This window comes from Cervus canadensis, chromosome 19, assembly GCF_019320065.1.
Source record: "Cervus canadensis isolate Bull #8, Minnesota chromosome 19, ASM1932006v1, whole genome shotgun sequence".
Taxonomy (NCBI): domain Eukaryota; kingdom Metazoa; phylum Chordata; class Mammalia; order Artiodactyla; family Cervidae; genus Cervus; species Cervus canadensis.
In genome coordinates this window covers 49,799,997-49,822,648 of record NC_057404.1, presented here as the reverse complement: position 1 = coordinate 49,822,648, position 22,652 = coordinate 49,799,997, and the positions used below count along the sequence as shown (strand labels likewise).

The window sequence follows — 22,652 nt, the reverse complement described above, 5'->3', positions numbered from 1 at the left end:
TTCTGTAACAGCACTGTGATGGGGCGGTCATAGATTAGGTTGTGGCTCCAATGTCTCAAATACTTACTGTTCTTACCTAGATTTGGTAGATTTTTTTAAATGAATGCTTTTCACTTGCTGTATGCTCTTAGGGTGATTCCCAAAGATTTTAAGAGATATTTTATTTTTAATTTTCTCCTCTTAAATTGTCGTTTTGCTGGGACAAAGTCTGCTGAGTTCCTTACTCCATTTTTCTGGAAGTCCTGCCATGGTTGTTTCTGGATGTTAATTACTTTTGATGGTGTATTGAAGGATAATTCCTGTAAGGATAAGCCAGGGGATCCTGGGTAGTACTCAGCAGATTTTCTGGAATTAGCTGTAGCACGTTAAGCACTTTGAAGAGTGTTTATTTTTCACATATGCTGTGATAGTCAAATTCTGGGTATAAAAGTTCAACTCTTGAAGTTCCCTTTTAATCATATGGTCCCACTAACACTTTATTTTTTTTTAAAAGGACTTAAAAAAAAAACTTTAAATATTTACTTATACATAAAGCCTAAATGAATAAAAAACAATGGCTTTCTTGTTCTTTCTCATTTCCTCTCATATCAACCATTAAAGAGGCAGTTTTCCTTCTTTACTCAGCAGAGTCTAGCAAATATTTTAGTTGGTAATTAATTCATTTTTAAAAAATCAAGCCTAAGGAAAGTTAACTGGAAATTCAAATCTCAGAGGAAAAGTCTTGCTTTTCCCTTTACTTGCTTCCAATACATTAAATTTTGTACCCCCAAGTCTGTTTTTTAAAATAATTTTTACCATAGTAAAATACTTTGTTCTTTGTTAGCAGTATTTATAACCCTCTGGAAAAGCTTGTAAGAGATGAAGAAATGTCAGAAGTAAATCAAGAATGCTTTGTGAGCATTAAAATCATCTCCTCCTTTCTAACTCCCCATATCATAATTAAATCTTTACAGCCCAGAAAGAAAAAAGTAAACAAAGAAATAAACATATTAATATATGTAAGAACAAATAAGACTATCTTAAGCTATCATGTCTATTCAATAAAACATTTAAAATTATTTTACTTTCAAAACACTTCTGCTTGGAGAACCAATTCAATAAAATTTTCCTGATACCTAAAATGTATTAGATAAATAACACTATATCCTTAACTCCAAGAAGCTAACAATTCAGTAAAAAGGTTAATATTTATATATAAATAAGTAGATTTTTAAGGCAAAATATGATGTGTTTAAGAGTTGCAAAATGCTTGGCATTTAGATAACAAAAGGTCAGTTTAGTAAAAAAAAAAAATTAAATCAGGAGAACTGGCAAAAAAAAGTGACTGCAATGTTTTCAAATATTTAGATGATGTCTTTAAAAATGATATAAGCATGTTTAACTGCTTTTGTCTTATTATATAACAGAATAGTGGTTTATAGCACTAATGTACTATAAACTGACTCCATGGTTAAAACATCTTTACCTCAGCATTTAGTTACCTGAAGAGACTAATTTTTCCCCTCTTTATTCCTTTATATCTCAAAGGCTGGCCCCCTGTGGCGATGCTCTGATATATATGCCTTAAACACAATAAATAATGCTTAAATGAAGTTTTTAATGAATTTCACAACATATTATTCATTTTTAAAGCCCTAATATTTATTGAATGTCTGTTATGTGTTGGGTAGTGTTTTAAGTACTTCAATCTTCAAAATATAAAGAAAACTGAAGAAAGATTATGTAACTTAGTCAAGATCACCTAATAACTGGTAGAGTTAACACACATGTTCAGACAGTCTGCCATAAAGCCCATGTTCTAAAGCCCTACACTGTAAGCTCTCTTATAAATAAATATAAAATCACTCTTGTAATCACTCACATTCTATTTGTTTTAATGCATCAGTTTTAACAGCAGTTCAAAGTTATACTTGTCTGGGTTAATTTATATTCAATAAAAATAATGTCATATAAAAATAGCTTTGAGTAGTTTGCATTTGACTCACTGTACAATATAGCAACTGGTCTTCATTATGATAAAATCTGACTAAAATTTTTCTTTCTTTAAAACTAAAAACCAAACCAACATCGAATTCTTAATTCCACCACTTGAGAGAAACATGTATTTTATTTGAACAGAAAATAAACACCTTTTCTTTCCCGTTGAAATGTTCTTGTCCTCACAGTATGAACAATGAGTTTCTAATACAGTAGAATGTACTCCAATGATCACAGAAAGGCTGGCTTTCTAAATAAAATGATTTTTGATTGATTGTAATTAAGGAGAGGCAAAATGAAGCAGCAAGAACAACAGAAACAAGCTGGAAGTCAGTTTCAGAGGGATTTTAGACTGAAAGGCTAAAAGCCACCAGCTGTGGCTCAGCTGGTAAAGAATCTGCCTGCAATTTAGGAGACCTGGGTTCGATCCCTGGGTTGGGAAGATCCCCTGGAGAAGGGAAAGGCTACCCACGCCAGTATTCTGGCCTGGAGAATTCCATGGACTGTGTAGTCCATGGGGTCACAAAGAGTCAGACACGACTGAACGACCTTCACTTTCACTTAGCCTGAAATGTCTCCCCCTCCAAAATATCAGAATTTTGTTTCTCTCAATCCACCTCACCATCCTACTAGACCTCTCAAGAGAAAGACCTGTTTTGAAAAATATCTTGTAGCTTTCTTTTAAATGGGCAGGAGTCTCACATTTGCAAAACCTCAAGAGACAGTATCATACTGTGATAAACAAATAGACAGTAAGAAAGTAGCTATAAAATTTAAAAGCCTCTGGATTACTTCTAGATTTAGCCATTTACTTTCTCCTTGTGGAACCCACAGTCTACATTCACCCACAAATTCATAAGCTACATGTTCTCCCGCACTCTCGGATTTCCAGCAACCTCCAGTCTCCCTGCTCCTTTTAAGCTGCTACGTGGTGGTGGTGTTGGTAAAAACTGTGCTCAGATGCCTCCTTACAAAATCATGTTGCCTCAGCATCTTGGTACTCCTACACAAGTGGAAGGCGTCACCTCTTGGTAACTATCCATCTAATTCCAAATATTTATTGTTCCAAATCTTTCCTACTCTATCATTCTTTCTTAGAGGTGTTGCTATTTATTTTTAAGGTTAAACAAGATTCATAATGCCAAATGTTTGCATCCATAAATTTAAATACAAAAATGGATTGTACTGTAACATACTTTAATTCCTAAAGCAAAAGAAGCAATATGGAGATCCTGATTGAAACTGGAACATTTGTGCATCAGGCAAGTCACACTTCCTTCCAAGACAAAATCAAGAAAGGCAAAGATATTACAAAATCAAAGACACTTGTCAGAATCTGAAGCACTAAGTAGGTGAGGACTGATTCTGAAAACCACTGGGTCCATTGTGTTGTCCCAGTTGCTTGACCATTCCTGTTGAAAGAATCGTCAACATTTATGACTTTGGGAATGCCCCCTTTTAAAATTAAATTTTATCATAAGAGTTTTAAGTTTGATCCTAGGCTTAAGGAAGTATATAGCTTTATGAAAGTTTGAAAATTCTACTTGCTTATGCTATTACGTATCTTTTCCATATTATATTTAAAGAGTTAAAAATAAATATGGCTACCATGTATACTAAAACTAGGCAAAAATATGGACCGTCCTTGTTAGAATTAAGTTCCCTCTTTCCTCTACAGTTAGCTTTTTATCATTAATTTCTTACTAAGATCTATAATGGGATTTCTGTCTCACAGAAAATCTAAGAGTGCTTACGAATGGGACAATTTTTTAAAAAGCTATGAAAATGCCACTCACATAACAATGTTTGTGAGTGGTTTATTGTGTTCTGTATAATAACAGCTTCTTGTTTTATATACTACAGTTTTGTATGATTCAGTGACTTGGCTGATATTTTTTTCCTTGCATTCTGAAATAACCACTTCTGTGCAGTTTCTTATGGAATGAAATAAATGTCTATTGCGTTATCAATCAACCATTTGGACTAAGTAGTGAAAAATTCAACTGCTTCTCCTTATTTATGACACTGAAGAGTTTGTAGGAATCTATTCTTGTAAATAAAAGTATGTGGGTTTACAAAATTTCTTACAGAAAACATTTTTTTTTGAAAAATAGTATATCTACATAAGCTACCTTATTTTATAATGAAGGGTATTACTTATTTTAGTTTTGGGTAAATAGTAATATAATGAAAATAACAGGTTTTCTGCCTACTGTAATAAAGCCTGTAGTCATGTTCTAAAGTTACAATCTTCTCTTGGCCTATTTTGTACCTGTGTTTTATGCAAGATGTGCTGTGCCCTACTTGTGGCAAGCCTGCACAGACCTGAAAGATGTGCCAGACCAACAGCTGCTTTCTTTCAGGAAACCACACTCTTGTTCTTGGCGTGTGTCACGTCTTCCCTGAGTACCACTAATCTTTGATTACTAAACTCCAACTCTCATAATTCACAGTCCTTGACTTGCACAATAATCTGGCTTGCAAAATAAATCCTTTAGTCAATTCAGTTCAATTCAATAAATAATAACTGGATGCCTAACACGAGCAAGGTAAGTGCTCTGAGGTACAGAAAGCAAATAGTCTACACTCCTTGCTATTAAGATGCTTAATATATAAGGAAAGATATGTACTCAAATCACCATATTCAAACACAGCTGCAGCTGCCCCAACAATTAAAATGAATTGTACTTTTTATAAAAGATTCATAGTTTTCTCATTTTTCTCAGTTAAGGCAACTTTTCAAATTTCTAGACTTGTACGCTCAATTGCATATTCAACATTTCCATGTAGATATCTGAAGCAGACGATATTAAGAAGAGTTGGCAAGAATACATAGAAGAACTATACAAAAAAGAGCTTCATGACCTAGATAACCACAATGGTGTGATCACTCACCTACAGCCAGACATTCTGGAATGCAAAGTCAAGTGAGTCTCGGGAAGTATCACTACGAACAAAGCTAGTGGAGGTGATAGAATTCCAGTTGAACTATTTCAAATCCTAAAAGATGATGCTGTGAAAGTGCTGCACTCAATATGCCAGCAAATTTGGAAAACTCAGCAGTGGCCACAGGACTGGAAAGGGTCAGTTTTCATTCCAATCCCAAAGCAAGGCAATGCCAAAGAATGTACAAACAACGGCACAATTGTACTCATCTCACATGCTAGTGAGTAATGCTTAAAATTCTCCAAGCCAGGCTTCAACATTATGTGAACCGTGAATTTCCAGATGTTCACGCTGGATTTAGAAAAGGCAGAGGAACCAGAGATCAAATTGCCAACATCTGCTGGATCACCGAAAAAGCAAGCGAGTTCTAGAAAAACATTTACTTCTGCTTTATTGACTACGCCAAAGCCTGTGTGTGGATCACACAAACTGTGGAAAATTCTTAAAGAGATGGGAATACCACACCACCTTATCTGTCTCCTGAGAAATCTGTATACATGTCAAGAAGCAACAGTTAGAACTGGACGTGGGACAACGGATTGGTTCCAAATTGGAAAAGGAATATGTCAAGGCTGTATATTATTACCCTTGTTATATTGTTATTTAACTTATATGCAGAGTATATCATGTGAAGTGCTGGACTGGATGAAGCATAAGCTGGAATCAAGACTGCTGGGAGAAACATCAACAACCTCAGATATGCAGATGACACCCTTATGGCAAAAAGCGAAGAAGAACTAAACAGCCTCTTAAAGAAAATGAAAGAGGAGAGTGAAAAAACTGGCTTAAAACTCAGCATTCAAAAAACTAAGATCATGGCATCTGGTCCCATCACCTCATGGCAAATAGATGGGGAAACAATGGAAACAGTGACAGACTCTTTTCATGGGCTCCAAAATCACTGCAGATGGTGACTGCATCCATGAAATTAAAAGACACTTGCTCCTTGGAAGAAAAGCTATGTATGACCAACCTAGACAGCATATTAAAAAGCAGAGACATTACTTTGCTAACAAAAGTCCCTCTACTCCAAACTATGGTTTTTCCAGTAGTCATGTATGAATGTGAGTGTTGGACTATAAAGAAAGCTGAGCACTGAAGAATATATGCTTTTGAACTGTGGTGTTGGAGAAGACTCTTGAGAGTCCCTTGGACTGCAAGGAGATCAAACCAGTCAATCCTAAAGGAGTCAGTCCTGTATATTCATTGGAAGGACTGATGCTGAAGCTCCAATACTTTGGCCACCTGATGTGAAGAACTGACTCGTTGGAAGAGACCCTGATGCTGCGAAAGATTGAAGGCAGGAGGATCAAGAGATGACAGAGGGTGAGATGGTTGGATGCCATCACTGACTCAACAGACATGAGTTTGGGCAGGCTCTATGAGTTGGTGATGGACAGGGAAGTCTGGCGTGCTGCAGTTGCAAAGAGTTGAACATGACTGAGGGACTGAACTGAACTGATCTTGTTGTTGTTCAGTCGCTAAGTTGTGTCTGACTCTCTGCGACCTCATGGACTTTAGCACGCCAGGCTCCTCTCCTGGAGTTTGCTCAAAGTCAAGTCCATTGAATCAATGATACCATCTAACCGTCTCATCTTCTGCCATTTCCTCCTCTTTTTGCCTTCAAGTTCTTTCCCAGCATCAGAGTCTTTTCCAGTGAGTCAGCTCTCACATCAGGTGGCCAAAGTACTGGAGCTTCAGCTTCAGTATCAGTCCTTCCAATCAATGTTCAGGGTTGAATCCTTTAGGATGGACTGGTTTGATCCCCCTGCAGTCCAAGAAACTCTCAACAGTCTTCTCTAGCACCAAAATTTGAAATCATCAATTCTTTTGTGCTCAGGTTTTATGGTCCAACTCCCACATCTGTACATGACCACTGGAAAAACCACAGCTTTGACTACACAGACCTTTGTCAGCAAAATGATGTCTCTGCTTTTTAATACACTGTCTAGGTTTGTCATAGCTGTCCTTCCAAGGAGTAAGCATCTTTTAATTTCATGGCTGCAGTCACTGTCTGCAGGGACTTTTTGGAGACCAAGAAAATAAAATCTGTCACTGCTTCCACTTTTTCTTCCTTCTCTTTGCCATGAAGTGATGGAAACGAATGCCATAATCTTAGTTATTTTAATGTTGAGCTTCAAGCCAGTTTTGTCACTCCTCTTTCACCCTCATCAAGAGGCTCTTTAGTTCTTCTTCACTGAGGACCTGAAACTCAGCATCCCCTGTCCCAAACTCATAGTCTGCCTTAATATTGGTTTTCCTCCACAGGTCCACTACGTCAGTAAATTGCACAACCCAGAAGTACAAGCAAGAAGACTGCTAGTTATTCTAGATGTCTTCATCACCTTTGTCCTTTTTGGTCTACTTTTGCCAGCTCATTCCCCTCTGAGTCTGTGTTGGATCTTCTCAGGAACTTATGGGTAGTCTGTCTTCTCTTCTTACCCTATAGTTTTTCTTGATGGCGGTTTCATGTACTCTAAGGATTTTATTAATTCTTATATAGTTCATATGCTGAAGACTGTTTCCTTTTAAATCATACCCTTGCTAGGAGAAAATTATTAGTGAAATATTTTTAATATCTTCAGAAAAAATTGTAGTTTTGATTCTCTCCCATTTAAAAATAAAATTCTATCCCCATTTTATTCCTTATTAGCCATTTGTTCAATAAACTTATTAAATACACATATTCCGAGTGTTTGCACCTCACAAAAACACCATAAGGTGGGTATTTAAATTAGACTCTAGAGGTCAAGTGACTTTTTCAGAAGTAGACAACTAGCCAGAATTTGAGTTTTGGAAAACAGGAATTTTCTGATTATAAATTCTGAGCTCTTCTCAATAAACTGTACTGCAAATCTCTAAAGACCTTAGTACAAAGGAATCAGGTATTAAGAAGAAAGCAAAATATTTAAACAAATGCGTTATAAGGTGTGATTATATAATACTTAAGAAATGTACTTTTAAAAATATATAGTCTTTAATTAATTTACTTAAGTCCATAATTAATTTACTTTTTCCTCTCATCTTTCTACAAGGGAGTTGAATTTCCTTATAGTAGGAACAAATGAATAAAACAGTAATAAAATATAGAAACCTGGAAGGGGGGATGGATAAGAAACAACTGAGAGTCTAGACTGGGGAATGATGTAACCATGATTACCAACACTGATCCTCAAATTTGGTTCTATCCTCCAGGGATTCAAAGCAAGCGTGGTACAGCCAAGTTAATTCTTACTTCCTGGAAGTGTCTGCTCAAACATTACCTCAGTGAGCCCTTCCGTGATCATTTTATTTAAAATAGCAGCCCTATCCCACATACATACTCTCTACCCACCTTCCAACCTTCCATTTATTTTTTTTTTCCCATAGCATTATAACTCACTGATGTACTTGTTCATTGATCCACTGTCTTTGTGTCCCTCCTACAACGGAAGATTAAAGAGAGGACAGATTTGGGCCTATTTCTGTTTGTTTCTTTGTATTCTGGGTGTCTATAGCACTACCCAGGAAAGGATAGGAGCTCATTAAATGTTTTAAATGAATGAATTAAAAGCTACCAAGAAAATAAGGAACAAATAATAAATAATATTTAATAAATAACAAATAAGAAATACAACAAATAATACAGAAAACTGCCTATAATACAATGACTATTACCAGTTGCTAAAGCAATTGATGTTCCATATGATACAAATGAGTAATGAAAATGTCTTTAGTATATGGCGAGGTTGCTGGAGCAACTGAAGTCTTAAATTAGTAGCCTCATACAGAGTGCTCAAAGACTGACTTCCAAATACTTAATCGCTTAAATCCCAAAGGGGAAACGCTGTCCTCCGGAAATGGCAGAATCACTATGCCATCTTCACGATGCTCCTGTTAAATAAACCACATACTGAATAATGAAAAGGAAGTTTAGTGTCTTCTTTTAATTTATTCTTCATGTATTATTTTCATGTGTTTTCCACTGAGTATTTTTATGGATACCAGAAATGGTTATAATTAACTGGCTAATTCTCTATGAAGAAATCACTTCATTCTTGCCCTCCTTTAAATTTAAAAGCTTAAACTAAATGAACGTCTACACTGCCATGAAACTCTTGAGAAGACATAATCACCTGTAAAACCAATAACCATTCAACACATGGAGAAAGTATGCTAGAATGATAGGAACAAGCAATTGAGATTTGTGTGCTGAATAAAAACTAGACATGAATATGGAATCCTCGGAGCAGCCGTCTTGTTCTTATCAAAATTTGCTCTTGGTAGTTATCTTGTGCTGTGCTGTGCTTAGTCACTCAGTTGTGTCCAACTCTGTGAGCCCGCCAGGCTCCTCTGTCCTTGGGGATTCTCCAGGCAAGCATACTGGAGTGCGTTGCCATGTCCTCTTGCAGGGGATCTTTGCAACCCAGGGATCGAACCCAGGTCTTCCGCATTGCAGGCAGATTCTTTACCAGCTGAGCTACTAGGAAAGCCTCAGTAGTTATCTTAGTATCAGGTTAATTTCGGTTATATAACTCAGCAGAAAGAACTTCAACTAGAAATCAATCCTTGCTTTTCACATGCATACAAATCATGCATTTCCACATGTACTTGCAATGTATATTATACAGTACTACCATGGAAGACTAGAATTAATCTTTTACAGCAGCACAAGAACATGAGACATTGTAAAGGAAAAGTTCAAGTGCCCTCACAATACACAAATTAATCTACTCTGTGTAGCACATTTTAGAAATGACTTTTTTTATACTATAAGAAAATTAAGAATAAGTAAAAAACTCACGGGTATCTCCATGGAAAACTGTGCATCGTTTAAAAGAATGTTTAGCCTTTATGACTTTCAAGATATTTTATAAGTTGGTAAATTATCAATAACCAACAGCAATGTAAATAATTCTTATTAATAGACAAATTCTGTTCCATTAGAGGTTCAACTGTCTTCCCACCCCACCTATGGAAAAGGCCAGTCTCTCAGCCATTTGTAAATTCATTTCAACATACTTTTTAAAAAAAAAAAAAAAAATACTTTTTCTCCATATACATTTCTGACTGATTTCTCCATTGAAGCAGTTCTCACATTTGTCTGGTTCCCTCACTACTAATGAGCTAAACAAACTCCTTAACATGTGTTTATTTTATATTTAATGTGCATTATAATTTTACCTCTTTTTTAAAATTATCCTTTAACTTTGCTATTATTGAAATGGCTGATCTGAATTTTAACCTATGTTAGTTATGCATTTCATTTACTGTCTTTCCTCTGTTTAGTTCAAGAAAAATTAAAAACAAAATAGCAAGTTCTGACCACTTACATAAATTAATGCTAGTTAGTATTCCAAGATCCTGTTTGTTAACCTTTCACCTTCTTGATACTGTGGTTTTTAAATACAGCACATCAAGGAACATAATCTTTGCCTAAGTTCTTACAAATGTTTTACAGGGATCTTTAGCTCAATGTGCTGAAGAACTGATGCTTTTGAACTATGGTGTTGGAGAAGGCTCTTAAGAGTGCCTTGGACAGCAAGGAGATCCAATTAGTCCATCCTAAAGGAAATCAGTCCTGAATATTCATTGGAAGGACTGATGCTGAAGCTGAAACTCCAATACTTTGCCGCCTGATGTGAAGAACTGACTCGCTGGAAAAGACCCTGATGCTGGGAAAGACTGAAAGTGGGAGGAGAAGGAGACGATAGAGGATGAGATGGTTGGATGGCATCACCGACTCAACGGACATGAGTTTGAGTAAACTCTGGGAGTTGGTGACGGACAGGGAGGCCTGGCATGCTGCAATCCATGCGGTTGCAAAGAGTTGGACACGACTGAATGACTGAACTGAACTTAGCTCAGTGCACAGCTATGCATTTCCTTTCTGTTGATTCTGATAATAGAGTATGTTCCTGTTATACAAAAAGTTCTCTCTCTCTTCGAAACTAATTTTTGTTATGAAAGTTTCCCCTGGGAAGCCACACTGCTTCAACAAAAACATCAACTGCGTTTATACCAGCAGTGTCATTTTAGATAGAAAATTTTATAGACTCTATACTACCTCACAGATGCCAAAATAATTGCCTGAAGCATTTGCCATATGCAATTTCTGCTCTCATGGAGATGTTTCCTGTGTGAGCCTGTGAAGGGGAGAGTGGGGAAGCTGCAGAGAATAAGTATATTGACAAACAAAATAATCTCAAGTAGTGTGAGAGCTGTGAGTAAAATAAAACAGAGTAACGGCAGAGAGGAAGATGGGTTGGACTGGAGGTTCTTTCTATACATTAGGCAGAGCTGGGATCTCAGAGAGGTTATAGTTAAGCCAATGATATGAAGATTTGCCAAAGGAATATCTGGGAAAAAGAACCCAGGCAGAGGCTTTGAGACAGAACTGAGCTGTCTGGGCTAGTGCAGTGATTTTGACTGTGATCCACAATAGGAAATATATTTTATTTCTTGACCCAATACATATAAACTAAAGTTCCACAAAATGACATTCATACCACATGTGAAGCATTCTGATGCTGTCTGTCCTATTCTATCCTGTTCACAATTCACTAAATTAATTTCATGAACCAACACTAGCTTGATAGTTATTTAGCATGGGTTTGAATCTCAACTCTGCAATGTACTAGCTGTGATACTTTCAATATATTACTTAGCCTCCCTGTTCTGCAGTGCTTACACCTTTAAAGGGGGAGGCAACAGCAGTAGATCAAACCCGTGAGGTTTCATACCAGATTTCCTTCCAGAAAGACCAAACCAATTTTACTTCTAACTTCAGTGTATTGTTATTTCATAAACTGTTTCTTTAAATCCACATTATTCATTTTTAAAATCATTATCAACTTGATAGGTGAAATATTATTCCTAATAGTTTTAATCTGCATTTATTTCCAGTGAGGCTGGACATGTTTTCTTCCTTACTGGATACTAAATGTCACTGCAGGTTTTATTTCCTACAAATTATACAAAAACAGTATGTTAAATATAAAATTTTACTAAGTATATAAAGTGTCACCTAGCTGCAGCATATATAATTTATAACTTGTTTATTATTACATTTATAATTTGTCACTTTAAATTAAATGCAAAGTTGTAACATTTATTTACACTTATCTTACACTAAACTACATATAACCAATAAAGGAGAAAAAAATTTTTTTGTATCCATTTGGGAGGATGGATATAAATCATTGAGAATATCAGCTAGTTCTTGAATTAGTTTTTGAAATTATTATAAATGGAGAAATACTAAAATTTGCTTTCATTGTCATTTTAACCAACAGAATTCAGTATTTAAAATCATAGTTAAAAACTCAGACAAATGAAACCACCAAGTATTAAAACATATGCACAGAATTTCAGCCATATCTGCCAAGTATATTAAAAGAGTTGCCGACTGCAGTGGAAGAGAACAGTTCTGCAATGAAGAAATAAATTAATTAAACAAAAAATAAATCAATTAAAGTTAATGCTGTGCATGAACTAATGATAGATAATAACAGGCCATGAAGTGAAGAGTATGACTGATTCAAGCTGCAGCTTAAAAATTTCTACCTTTTGTACTTTCCCTAAAATCTATTTTTTTTTTCTTTAAAGAAATGAAGTTTCTGGTGACATTACTGAGTACCTTGTACATATAGGGAAGTATGCTGGCTACTACCACAGATGGAACAGTTTGCTTATTTAAAGAAGCCAAAATCAAACATTTTTCCTTAAAAATGAATTTTTTCTCAATTCTCAATTTGTGGCATGACAACAGCTTCTGTTAGATTTTACTACCTCTGAAAACCATGGAATAAGGAATTCTGAATTCAATCAAACTGATGAAATTTGCCAGCCATGGGAAATCAAACTTAAATTCCCTGCCTCTGTAGGTGGTGTGCACACATCCCAGTAAAATTTTGATGAAGAGGATAAAAGACAAAAATCAAATTTTTTGGATTAATTGGAAGAGGGAGTTAAAAAAAAAAATCTCACCAACATTAGAAAAAATTATATCAAATGAATATAGTAAAAACCACAAATGGAAACTTAATTTCCTTAACACTATGTTTAAATATAAAGTGTTAATAATAATTTTATCCTCTTGTCTTCCATAAAGTTCAAAACATTTGGACCATGCTTTCCCTTTGATCAGATAAGCTCTAGTTCTTGCCATAAGAAAACAGCAGCAACAAATAAAGCCAACCATTTCCTCTTCCTAAGCCAAGACAAGGCATAACTGCCAATGAGGTTAAATGGAAAAACAAAAAACAAAAATCCCCCTGGATGCGGGAAAAATTAGATCAGAAGACAGAAAGTATCTTTTGCATTAACTTAATTAGAAATTCAGTTTCTCTGTCCAAATGAAACTACCCTTTGATTATCTTGTTAATTCCCCTAAACACACACAGACACACGAACATACCACACTCTTAAGGAAGCGAAACATGACTAGTAGAGACTCAGAGTTTTTTGAAGATATGTGGCTGTTACTGCAAGATAAGACTATGACTTCAGAGATCACAGAAATTAAAGATAGTGTGGCTAAGGCTTAAAGGAAATATGAAAAAAAGATATAGTTTCTACTTAGGTCTCTTAGTGCAAGGTTAATATCATAGTACTACTTTTGGTTTTTCCCTTTAGCCTTGCTTTGCCACCTCTCCTGATCAGTAAATTGAGAAAACCACGAACACAGGAGGGTGGGTATTTTCCCCATCAAGGATCAGTGATCCACAACAAGAAAAAAAAAAAAAAATCATACTAGAGATCTATACAAAAAGCAACATTATCTGCTTTTAAAAAAAAGAAATATGAAATACTTATCTGATTTTCAGATTAGGAAATCTTAATACTTTATTCAATAAATAACACTTATTCTATACATCTGAAAATCACAGAGACTAAAAATACAGTTCTATGATGTGGTTAGATAAGAAGAAAAAGAAGGGAACCAAAGAAAAAAGATGAGAGAGAAGATGAGGGTAAAACAGGTAGCTAATATTCATTGAGGGCCTACTATATGGTAGGTCTTTTATAACACAAAATGTTCCTGAACCCTCATAAGAACTTTAAGTAGACAGAATTATACCACTCACATGAGGAAACTGAGTCTCTGAGGGATTAAGTTATTAGGATGACAAGACCAATAAAGCAGTAAAGCCAAGACTCAAACTTAGAACAGTCACACTCCAATACTTTTTCCATTGCTCTGTAACGTCAGCTTCTATAGAACAGAGGAGGCAGTGGGGTGGAGAATGTGTATGGAAATGAAGAGAAAGTGGCTAAGATGGGAGGTAAGGAAGAATAAAAGACAAGGGGAGAATGCGACACTCAATAGGGAGAGGTGAAAAAGAGATGGGTAGTAGCGGACAAGGGCAGAAAAAGAACATGAGAGTATGTGGCTGTTGTCATAACTGACTCCATTTTGGGCCCACAGGGTTCCTCTGCTGACCCCACCCAGGACTGTACTGTGCAGTAAGTCATTTTTCTGCTGTCAAGGGCTTTGGAGCTAATCAGCATTGTTTAATAATCATCAGGGCCAGGCTGGCCTCGTGCTCTGTAGTCCCCAAACAATGATGAAAACCTTCACTGACTTATTCCCTGTGTCCACAAGACTAGTTATCTATTCCTAAATATTGACTTAGGAAGGCACTTCCTGTTTCCAAGCGTGTACCCCCATGCCCTAGGTTAACTGTCAAATTGTCTAAGGGACCCTGTGGCAGTGTGGAATGCAGCTGCAAATGCTCCCATATCCTTGTCTCCTCAATCCCACCCTGTGAGCAAGTTACCCTATAATACAGTGATCCACTGATTACATGAAACAGCCTGCCTTGTTTTTTTCAGTCTCTATAGATACCTTCTTAGTTTGGTGGGCACCTTGTGTTCCCTCCATCCTCCAAGAGAGAGGGAAAGAAAACTGGACAAAGTTGCATATAAGGAGTTGCTTGAAGAAAAGATGCAAGAAAAGATCTGTTGGGAGACTGCGTGTTTGGAATGTAGGTGTCAAGAAAATAAACAGTTATTACGTATCCACTGGAGTATCTATCAGTAGAGCATTCTCAACAACTCAAACCACTGTAACCCTAATTCCTTTTGAGCAGAGTTTCTCAACTTGAGCACTAGTGACATTTTGGGTCAGACAATGCTTTGCTGTAGGCGACTGTTCTGTGCATTATAGGCTGTTCAGCAGGATCCCTGGACTCATCTTATTAGATGCCAATGGTACTATACCTCCTCAGTCTTAACATTCAAACATGTCTCTAGACATTGCCAAATGTCCCTTGTGAGTCTAACTGCCCTAAGAGCCATTGATTTAGAGGTTCCACTCTTGAATAATGACAAAAATGAACAAAAGATACCTACCATATACAAAATTATTCTGGGAGTTACTCTAGTGACTAGATGCCCATTGGAAAGAAATTAGATTACGTTCAGGGCCAAGTTCATCTAAACTCAAGGAACTTGCTACAGTATTGTTTGCAGACTGCTTTTAAAAGATGTGAAAGGAAGTGGTACAAACAGATACCCACTTTTGTACTACACAATCTAAAGGGGGGCAGCAGATTTATCAGACTGTTCTTCCATCATGGGTGAAGGTTCTTATTCCTGAAAACAAAAACAAAACCGGCTCTGGAGTTTGGAGACCTGGATTCTGGTGTGCTCTAGTACGAGACGGTTGTAAGACTGAGAGCAAATCACTTGGCTTGGGGAACCAAGGCTTGTTGGCTTCTTACACTTTACCTAGAGTTCAAATATACCCATCTAGGGAAATACTAAAAAGTAAAATAACTTCCATACATTTCTATTACTGATACTATATTGAAGGGAAAGTATGGTGGGTTGGCATGCTTATTACTCCCTGCCACGCAAAGTGTGGTCCATGGGCATAGCATCAGCCTCACTTTAAGAGCTTGTGAGAGATGCAAAGTCTTAGGCCTCATCCCAGAACAATGAAATCATAACCTGTATTTAACAAGAGATGCTTTGTCTGCACATTAAAACTGAGGAGCACTGTTCTATTCCTCCTCCTTCCTAGGGTGGCTTTCTAACAGCGGAGTGTGCAAAACTTACAAATAACATTTCTCAGATTTCTTTTTAGTTAGGGTTCTAGTTGAAAATTAGGTCCAAAAGCTAACCCTTACATGCTTATTATATGCTGGAGATCTGGGTTTGACCCCTGGGTTGGGAAGATCCCCTGGAGAAGGAAATGACAACCCACTCCAGTATTCTTGCCTGGAGAATCCCATGGACAGAGGAGCCTGGTGGGCTACAGTCCACGGGGTCGCAAAGAGTCGGACACGACTGAGCGACTTCACTTTCACTCTAACATTCTACATGTATTACATATATACATGTATGTATGTAACATATAACAATTCTGTGAGGTTGACACAACTATTTTCCCCTTTAGACAGATGAAGAAACTGAGGGCCAAAGAGGTTAGTTAACTTGCCCAAAGTTATAGTTAGTATGTAGCAGAGTGAGGATTCAAACCTAGGTATTCTGGATCTAGAATATGTACTGCTAATCATATCTTTAATGACAGATCAAAGAGCAAGTATAAGGCTTTTTGCTGCTGCCACTGTTTTTTTAAACAGATGATCTTGTGGAACATTCTTTGATAAATGCTATTATGCATGTTCCTTCATTTATTTATTTAATTATCTATAAGCCAACACTTATCTGAAAGTTCCAGGACTGCAAAAGGCAAGAAGCAGAAATAAAGCGTTGCCATCTGAAAGAAAGCAAAATCAACCTTATCTATAGAGTGGATGATTATATAGCTAGAAGTCTAAGAGATATTAGTATATATTAGTGTTAGAATTAATAGGGACTTCTCTGATGATCCGTGGCCAAGCCTCCACACTCCCAACGCATGGGACCCAGGTTTGATTCTTGGTCAGATGCCATACGCTGCAACTAAGTGCTGACCTGCTGAAACTGAAGAACCCACATGCCGCAATGAAGACAGAAGATCCCACACACCACAGCTAAGATCCAGAGCAGCCAAATAAATAAATAATATGAAACATGCTGCATCCTCCGAACACTCTCTTAAAGAGTGAATCAATAAAAGAATTCAGAAAGGTAGCTAGTTTAAACCTAAATATATAAAAACCAGCAGCAAAAATGTGATGTGGAAAAAGAAATCCCTTTCAGAATGCCAGCAGAAAAATGTAAAAGCTTATTTCAGTATTTGTAAGTGCTATAAAGGACTGTGAACCCAAAGAGAAAGTGGATTACTCAGTGATTAGGGGGAAGAAAAGATTAGCTCCATACCTCACACAATACATGAAGTCATTGTAAAGAGATTAAATATAGAGAGTAAAAAAATAAAAATAAAACTATAAACACACACATAAAGGAAACATTGGTGGATATTTTAATTAACTAGGATTAGAAAGATTGTTCTAAAGAAATATATATAAATATATGTGTGTGTGTGTGCATGTGTGAGGGTGTAAGACGTGTGTATGAAATTACCAAAAGTATTCCTTTGGCTAATAAAAATTTAAAGCATTTCTAAATCAAAAACATCATAAAATTATAAAGTAAATAGCAAGCAGGGAAAATAATTATAAGCAATGTGAAATATGGCATTAATATCTTACAATAATGCCAAAAGAAAAAAATGGTCAAAGAGCATGATTAAAAAGAAATACAAAGCTTCCCTGGTGGTCCAGAGGTTAAGAATCTGCCTGCCGATGCAGGGGGCTACGAATTCAGTTCCTGGTATGGTAAAAGTCCACCTGCTGCAGGGCAACTAAGCCTGTGGGCCACAACTACTGAAGCTAAATAAATAAATAAATAACATTTTTAAAATAGAAAAAAAATGCAGATGCTCAATAAATATATGAATGGTTTAGTAAACCTCTCTAGCAATATCTTATGACAATAAGATAATTTTTGCCTACTAAATTGGCAAAGATTAATCTATAAATTAAATCACTGTGGTCATGGATGGCTTCTAACTGACACTCTTACATACTAATGCCAGAAGTGTACACTGGTGCAGGCTTTCCTGAATGTAATTCTTTAGGATGTTTCAAGAGACTTCAAAGAGTTTGACTTACTGACCTAGGACTTCCACTTCTAGAAATTTATTCTAAAGTAGAACTGTGAGGAACTGTGACAACAAGATAGAGCTTAATAAGCAAAGGTTTTTATTACAGTGTTATCTATAAAAGAGAGTTTGAAGCAAATTAAATATGTTGTATTAGGGGAATGACAATTAAGTAGCCCTAAAAATAATTTTTGCAAAGAATTTTTTATAAAATTGGAAAATGGCACAATATGCGTAAGTAGATAAAACAAGATACTACATTCAAATATTACATTAAAACCTGTTAAAAAATGTGTGTATATCTGTATACACACACACACAGATATATGAATGCAGTAACACCAAATTTTCATATATTATAGCAAGCACAATATTACTCAGTGAGATTTCAAATGCTCTTTTCTTCTTTAGATTGTTCTATATTCTACACTTTCCAAAGTACATAACACATAATCATAAAGACCTTAAAGCTAAAAATAATGATTCTAAAGCCAATCCAAGAATAGCGGTACCTTCCTATGCTCTAAGATGGCAGGGACATCTTAGGTTATTCAGGTTGTGAATGCCATGTCTAAGTGGATGCCACTCACATTACATACATGAATGTAATAAAAGGACTGGAGACTTTAACTTTCTAGGTATACAGCAGAGTAGAGACTCTAAGGGACCTGGCATTCAGAGTCAGAACTTATTTTGATTGTCTCTCATGCCCACAGTTACCAACACACACTGGGGATAGCTGTGTCCTGTTCCTTCAGTTCCTTGGGCATTTTGCCTGACTCCTGGCTTTTCTCTCTGAGGCCAAATTCCTACTTCAGACTTGACACAGTTCCTTCATCTGGGGAACCTGGTCCAGTCTTTCAAGTCCTCCTTTCCCAGGACACAGGCTGCCTTGTCAGTCATCCTACCTGGAAAGATTCAGGTCAGAAGGACAGAGGAACCTTAGTTTTTCTCTCAGATGGAGTAGGATTTAAGTATAAATTGTAAAAAAAAAAAAAACAAAAAAAATGCTGACAAGATCTCAGCTACTGAGAAAACACCTATATAAATACCAGTATTTTGGTACTACATGAAATAAATACCATTTTTATTTGGTATCATAATAACAATGAGCCAAAGACACATTTTGTATAATCAAAGCTGATGTAAGAGCCTTCTAGGTTGAAGGAAGGGCAAAAGCTTGTGAGTCAACAATGTAAAGAAAAATCAGTGAAGGGAAAGATGTACGTGGAGGAGACTTTAGCCTGGGAAAGAGCCAAAGGAAGAAACGTGCTTCATCAAATTATCAGGTAAGGGCAAACTGTGAAGGAACTAGAAATAGAAAGTGATTTAATACAGAAAATTAGGGGCTGACAAAAATCTTTGAAAGAGCTGGAGAAGCAAAAGTCGGGTGCCTTCTGGAGCTATTGCATTCAAGAAGACACCACCCGTAACCCTGGTCCAGATATAAGGGAGGTTCTGCTATTACTGCAGTGGCTGCTACCCATTCTCTCTTAACATCCATGAGGCTACTCAGATTCTGAAATATTGAGTGCGTCAAGCAGAAAGGACAGCAAGGAGATGGCCTCTGTCTCATTTCCATCTAATTAGTTTTGGTTTTGTTTCTGTTTATATCATTGTTTCTATGGAAAAGTTCACTCCAAGTTCTAAACATTAACAAGTTTACAAGTTTTCAAAAGTACTCCATTTGTAATTTGGAGTCCACATGTTGTCCTTAAAGCATCAAACACACACACACTATCTGCCTAAAGAAAAGCACATTAAAACAACTCTGTAAGTTATGCTTTACAGTTGTTAATTTCATCTACCTCTTCCTCAAATATCTTTACGTCTCTACTGTCATTACAAGACAGTGCATATACATTTTAAATTTCATTTTCAGCACTTGAAAAAAAGTTACATTTATTGCTTCCCTGATAGCTCAGATGGCAAAAATGTAGGAGTCCACTTGCAATGTAGGAGTCCAGGAGACTCCCATCCTTAGGTTGGCAAGATCCTCTGGAGAAGGGAATGGCAACCCACTCTAGTATTCTTGCCTGGAGAATTCCATGGACAGAGGAGCTTGGCAGGATACAGTCCATGGGGTTGCAAACAGCTGGACACGACTGAGACTAACACCTTTCATTACCAAGAAGTGATTTATCACAAAAGCTTGTTTCTTACCCCAATGGGTTGGGTTGTATCAATTTCTCGTTTATTTTTGACTTACTTATGAGAAGTTCTTTGGTGTATATATATTATTAGGAGGGAACGCATATCTCAGGTGTAATTTTCAAGTATTGTGTATATGGGCTTAGAGTACATAAATAAATCATGTGATAAAAATAAAATGATAACATTTTCACAGGAGTATAGGGAAATAAATTTCCATGACATACAATGATAGAGGCAGGTATGCAAAGTATATCTGTTTCCTAGGGTATATGTTTCATTCTTTTTTTGTTTCATCCCTTTTTGTGTACCATAAGCAATTCTCTTAAGACCAGAGCTGCTGCTGCTGAAAAATCCACAAAAGCTTAGATGAAGTATTTTACATACTCCCTTACAACTACTTGAAAATCACTTTGGGACCTTCAGTTCAAATATATTTTCCCCACCCCAGGGAGTTTCTGTTGCTGTTTTCTTCACTTTGCCAGTTGAACAACTAGAGTGAAAAGAAACAGCCCTTTAGCTACTGAGTCATGGTGCAGTTAATGGGGGAAAACCGTCAGGCAACTAGTCAGGAAAATCTCATAGCTACCAATTATATGCTTCAGATACCATCTCCTATATCGTCAAAAGAATGAAAAATTACACTTCCACATGGTAAGCAAACCTAATGCTAAGGCATATTTTGTGCCTGCCACACGGTTATTTCTGTTTCCTAAACACAAGGCAGAGAAATTATACCTTACCTATTAATGCATTTAGTGATGTTGGAATTTGTGAAATGTGACAAAAAGATGCTGAAGGATAATGAGAGGAGACAGGTATCAATTGATCTCAACAGTATACCCTGTAATATAGGCAATGATAATTTTAATGGGATTATGCGCTTTAATGGGATTCTGAGGGTAAACTAATCTCAGGTATTTTTGAAGGTATACTGTATTTGATGGTGAAAATGCATCCCACTATGTGGGATAATTCAATTTCCTTCATTAAACGTCTTGCCTAATTGTGAAGATAAATGCTATAATGCCTATTATCACCATATTTTATTTAGTGAAAGCAAATTCAGAGTATCAAAAACTGCCCAACTTCTCTTTCCTTTATTATGGCTGGACTCATGCTTTTTCCCCCTTTGGTAACAAGTGAAAGCAATTTTCCGGCTTTTTCAGTTTTTCAATGAAGTTTAGATCTCCTTTCTGTTCCTGTGAAAAACTTGCTCTGGGAGAGTCCCCGTCAAAACATCCATTGTAATACTCGCTCCTACACATGCCTTCAGACACTGACTGCATGGCTACAGAAATACACCTACACCGTACAGAGGCGCTAGGTGTGTTCAGAAATGCCAAGATGGAAGGCGGGAGGGGAGTCGCTGGCCCCCAAAACACAGCCCCGGGGAACCGATTCCAAGTGGAAGAGTGTTTACATGTAAGGCTTTCAGATAAGTGACCGTTATGGAGGGCACTTCCCTGGGCTCTGGCCTGAGAATCCTCTCCGCCAGACGGGTGGGAAAGGGCGGCGCTCACCCGGCCAGGCACGCGACTCCGGGTCGGCCCTCGGCACGCGACCCCGCGGCCCGCTCCGAGCGCGCCGCCAACTGCTCTCGGGGTCAACTGTTCGGCTTCCCCGAACGCCGCGGAGCCCAGCTCCCCAAGCCGACCGCAGCCCGGGCGCCGCCCTCCCGCCGGGCCACTTCCCTCCGCCACCGCGTGGGGCTCGGGAAACCGGCGGGACCGCGCCGCCCCGCCCGGCTCACCTGCTCCCGCTCCTCCGGCGGCCGCAGCCGGCGCCGCCGCGGGCTCTCCCCGGACTCCTGCTCGGTCCCCGCCGCCGCTCGCTCGGCCAGCGCGTCTCGGTCTTCGTCGCGCTCCCCGCCGCTGCCTCCGCCGCCGCCGCCGCCTAGCAGCTGCCCGGCCGAGCACATCCCACCGCCAACTTCTGCCGCCCTGGACGGCCGCCAAGCCGGAGGCAGCGACCGAATGCCCGAGGGCCGCCGTAGGGTCGTCCGCGCTCGCCACTGACAGGCGCCTCCAGAGCGCGCCCCGCCGACCGGGGCGCCACAAGTACCAGCCAGGCTCGGCCCCTCGAGTCACGGGCTCGCCCCGCCTCAGCCGCCGGGGCGGAGCTCGCCCGGGGGGCGGGGCCAGGGAGGGGCGGGGCCAAGGGGCGCGCGCGCGTGTGAGGGTGACTGGGGAGGGAGCGTGTGTGAGACTGTGTACGTTAAAAGACTCTGTGTGTGTGTGACATTGTGTACGAGAGAGGAGCTGTGCGTGAGAGACCGTGTGAGAGACTATGCGAGAGAAATTTTGTGTGTGAGTGCAGTGCAACCACCGTGAGAGACTGTGTGTAAGAGATGGTGTGTGCACAGGAGAGACTGCGTGTTTTGTGTGAGAGCCTGCTAGACAGGGACCGTGTGAGCGAGGCTGAGAAAGGCAGGATGTGTGCGTTTGTGAGGGAGAGAGGAGGGCGTGTGTTGGTGTGTGTGTGAGAGAGAGAGGGAAACACCCACAGACACGGAGTTCCACACTCCAGCGAGACCCCTCTG

At 38.2% G+C, this 22,652-nt stretch overlaps 1 protein-coding gene across 1 annotated transcript in view; it reads right to left on the bottom strand.

Moving 5' to 3' along the window:
* FAM241A (family with sequence similarity 241 member A) overlaps positions 1-22,195 on the bottom strand; it is a 40,347-nt gene extending 18,152 nt beyond the window's left edge. Inside the window, exon 1 of the mRNA XM_043438564.1 lies at positions 21,864-22,195. Within this exon, the coding sequence (XP_043294499.1) occupies positions 21,864-22,031 (168 nt within the window). The 5' untranslated portion in view covers positions 22,032-22,195. The remainder of the gene's footprint in view (positions 1-21,863) is intronic.
* Positions 22,196-22,652: the final 457 nt, after the last annotated feature.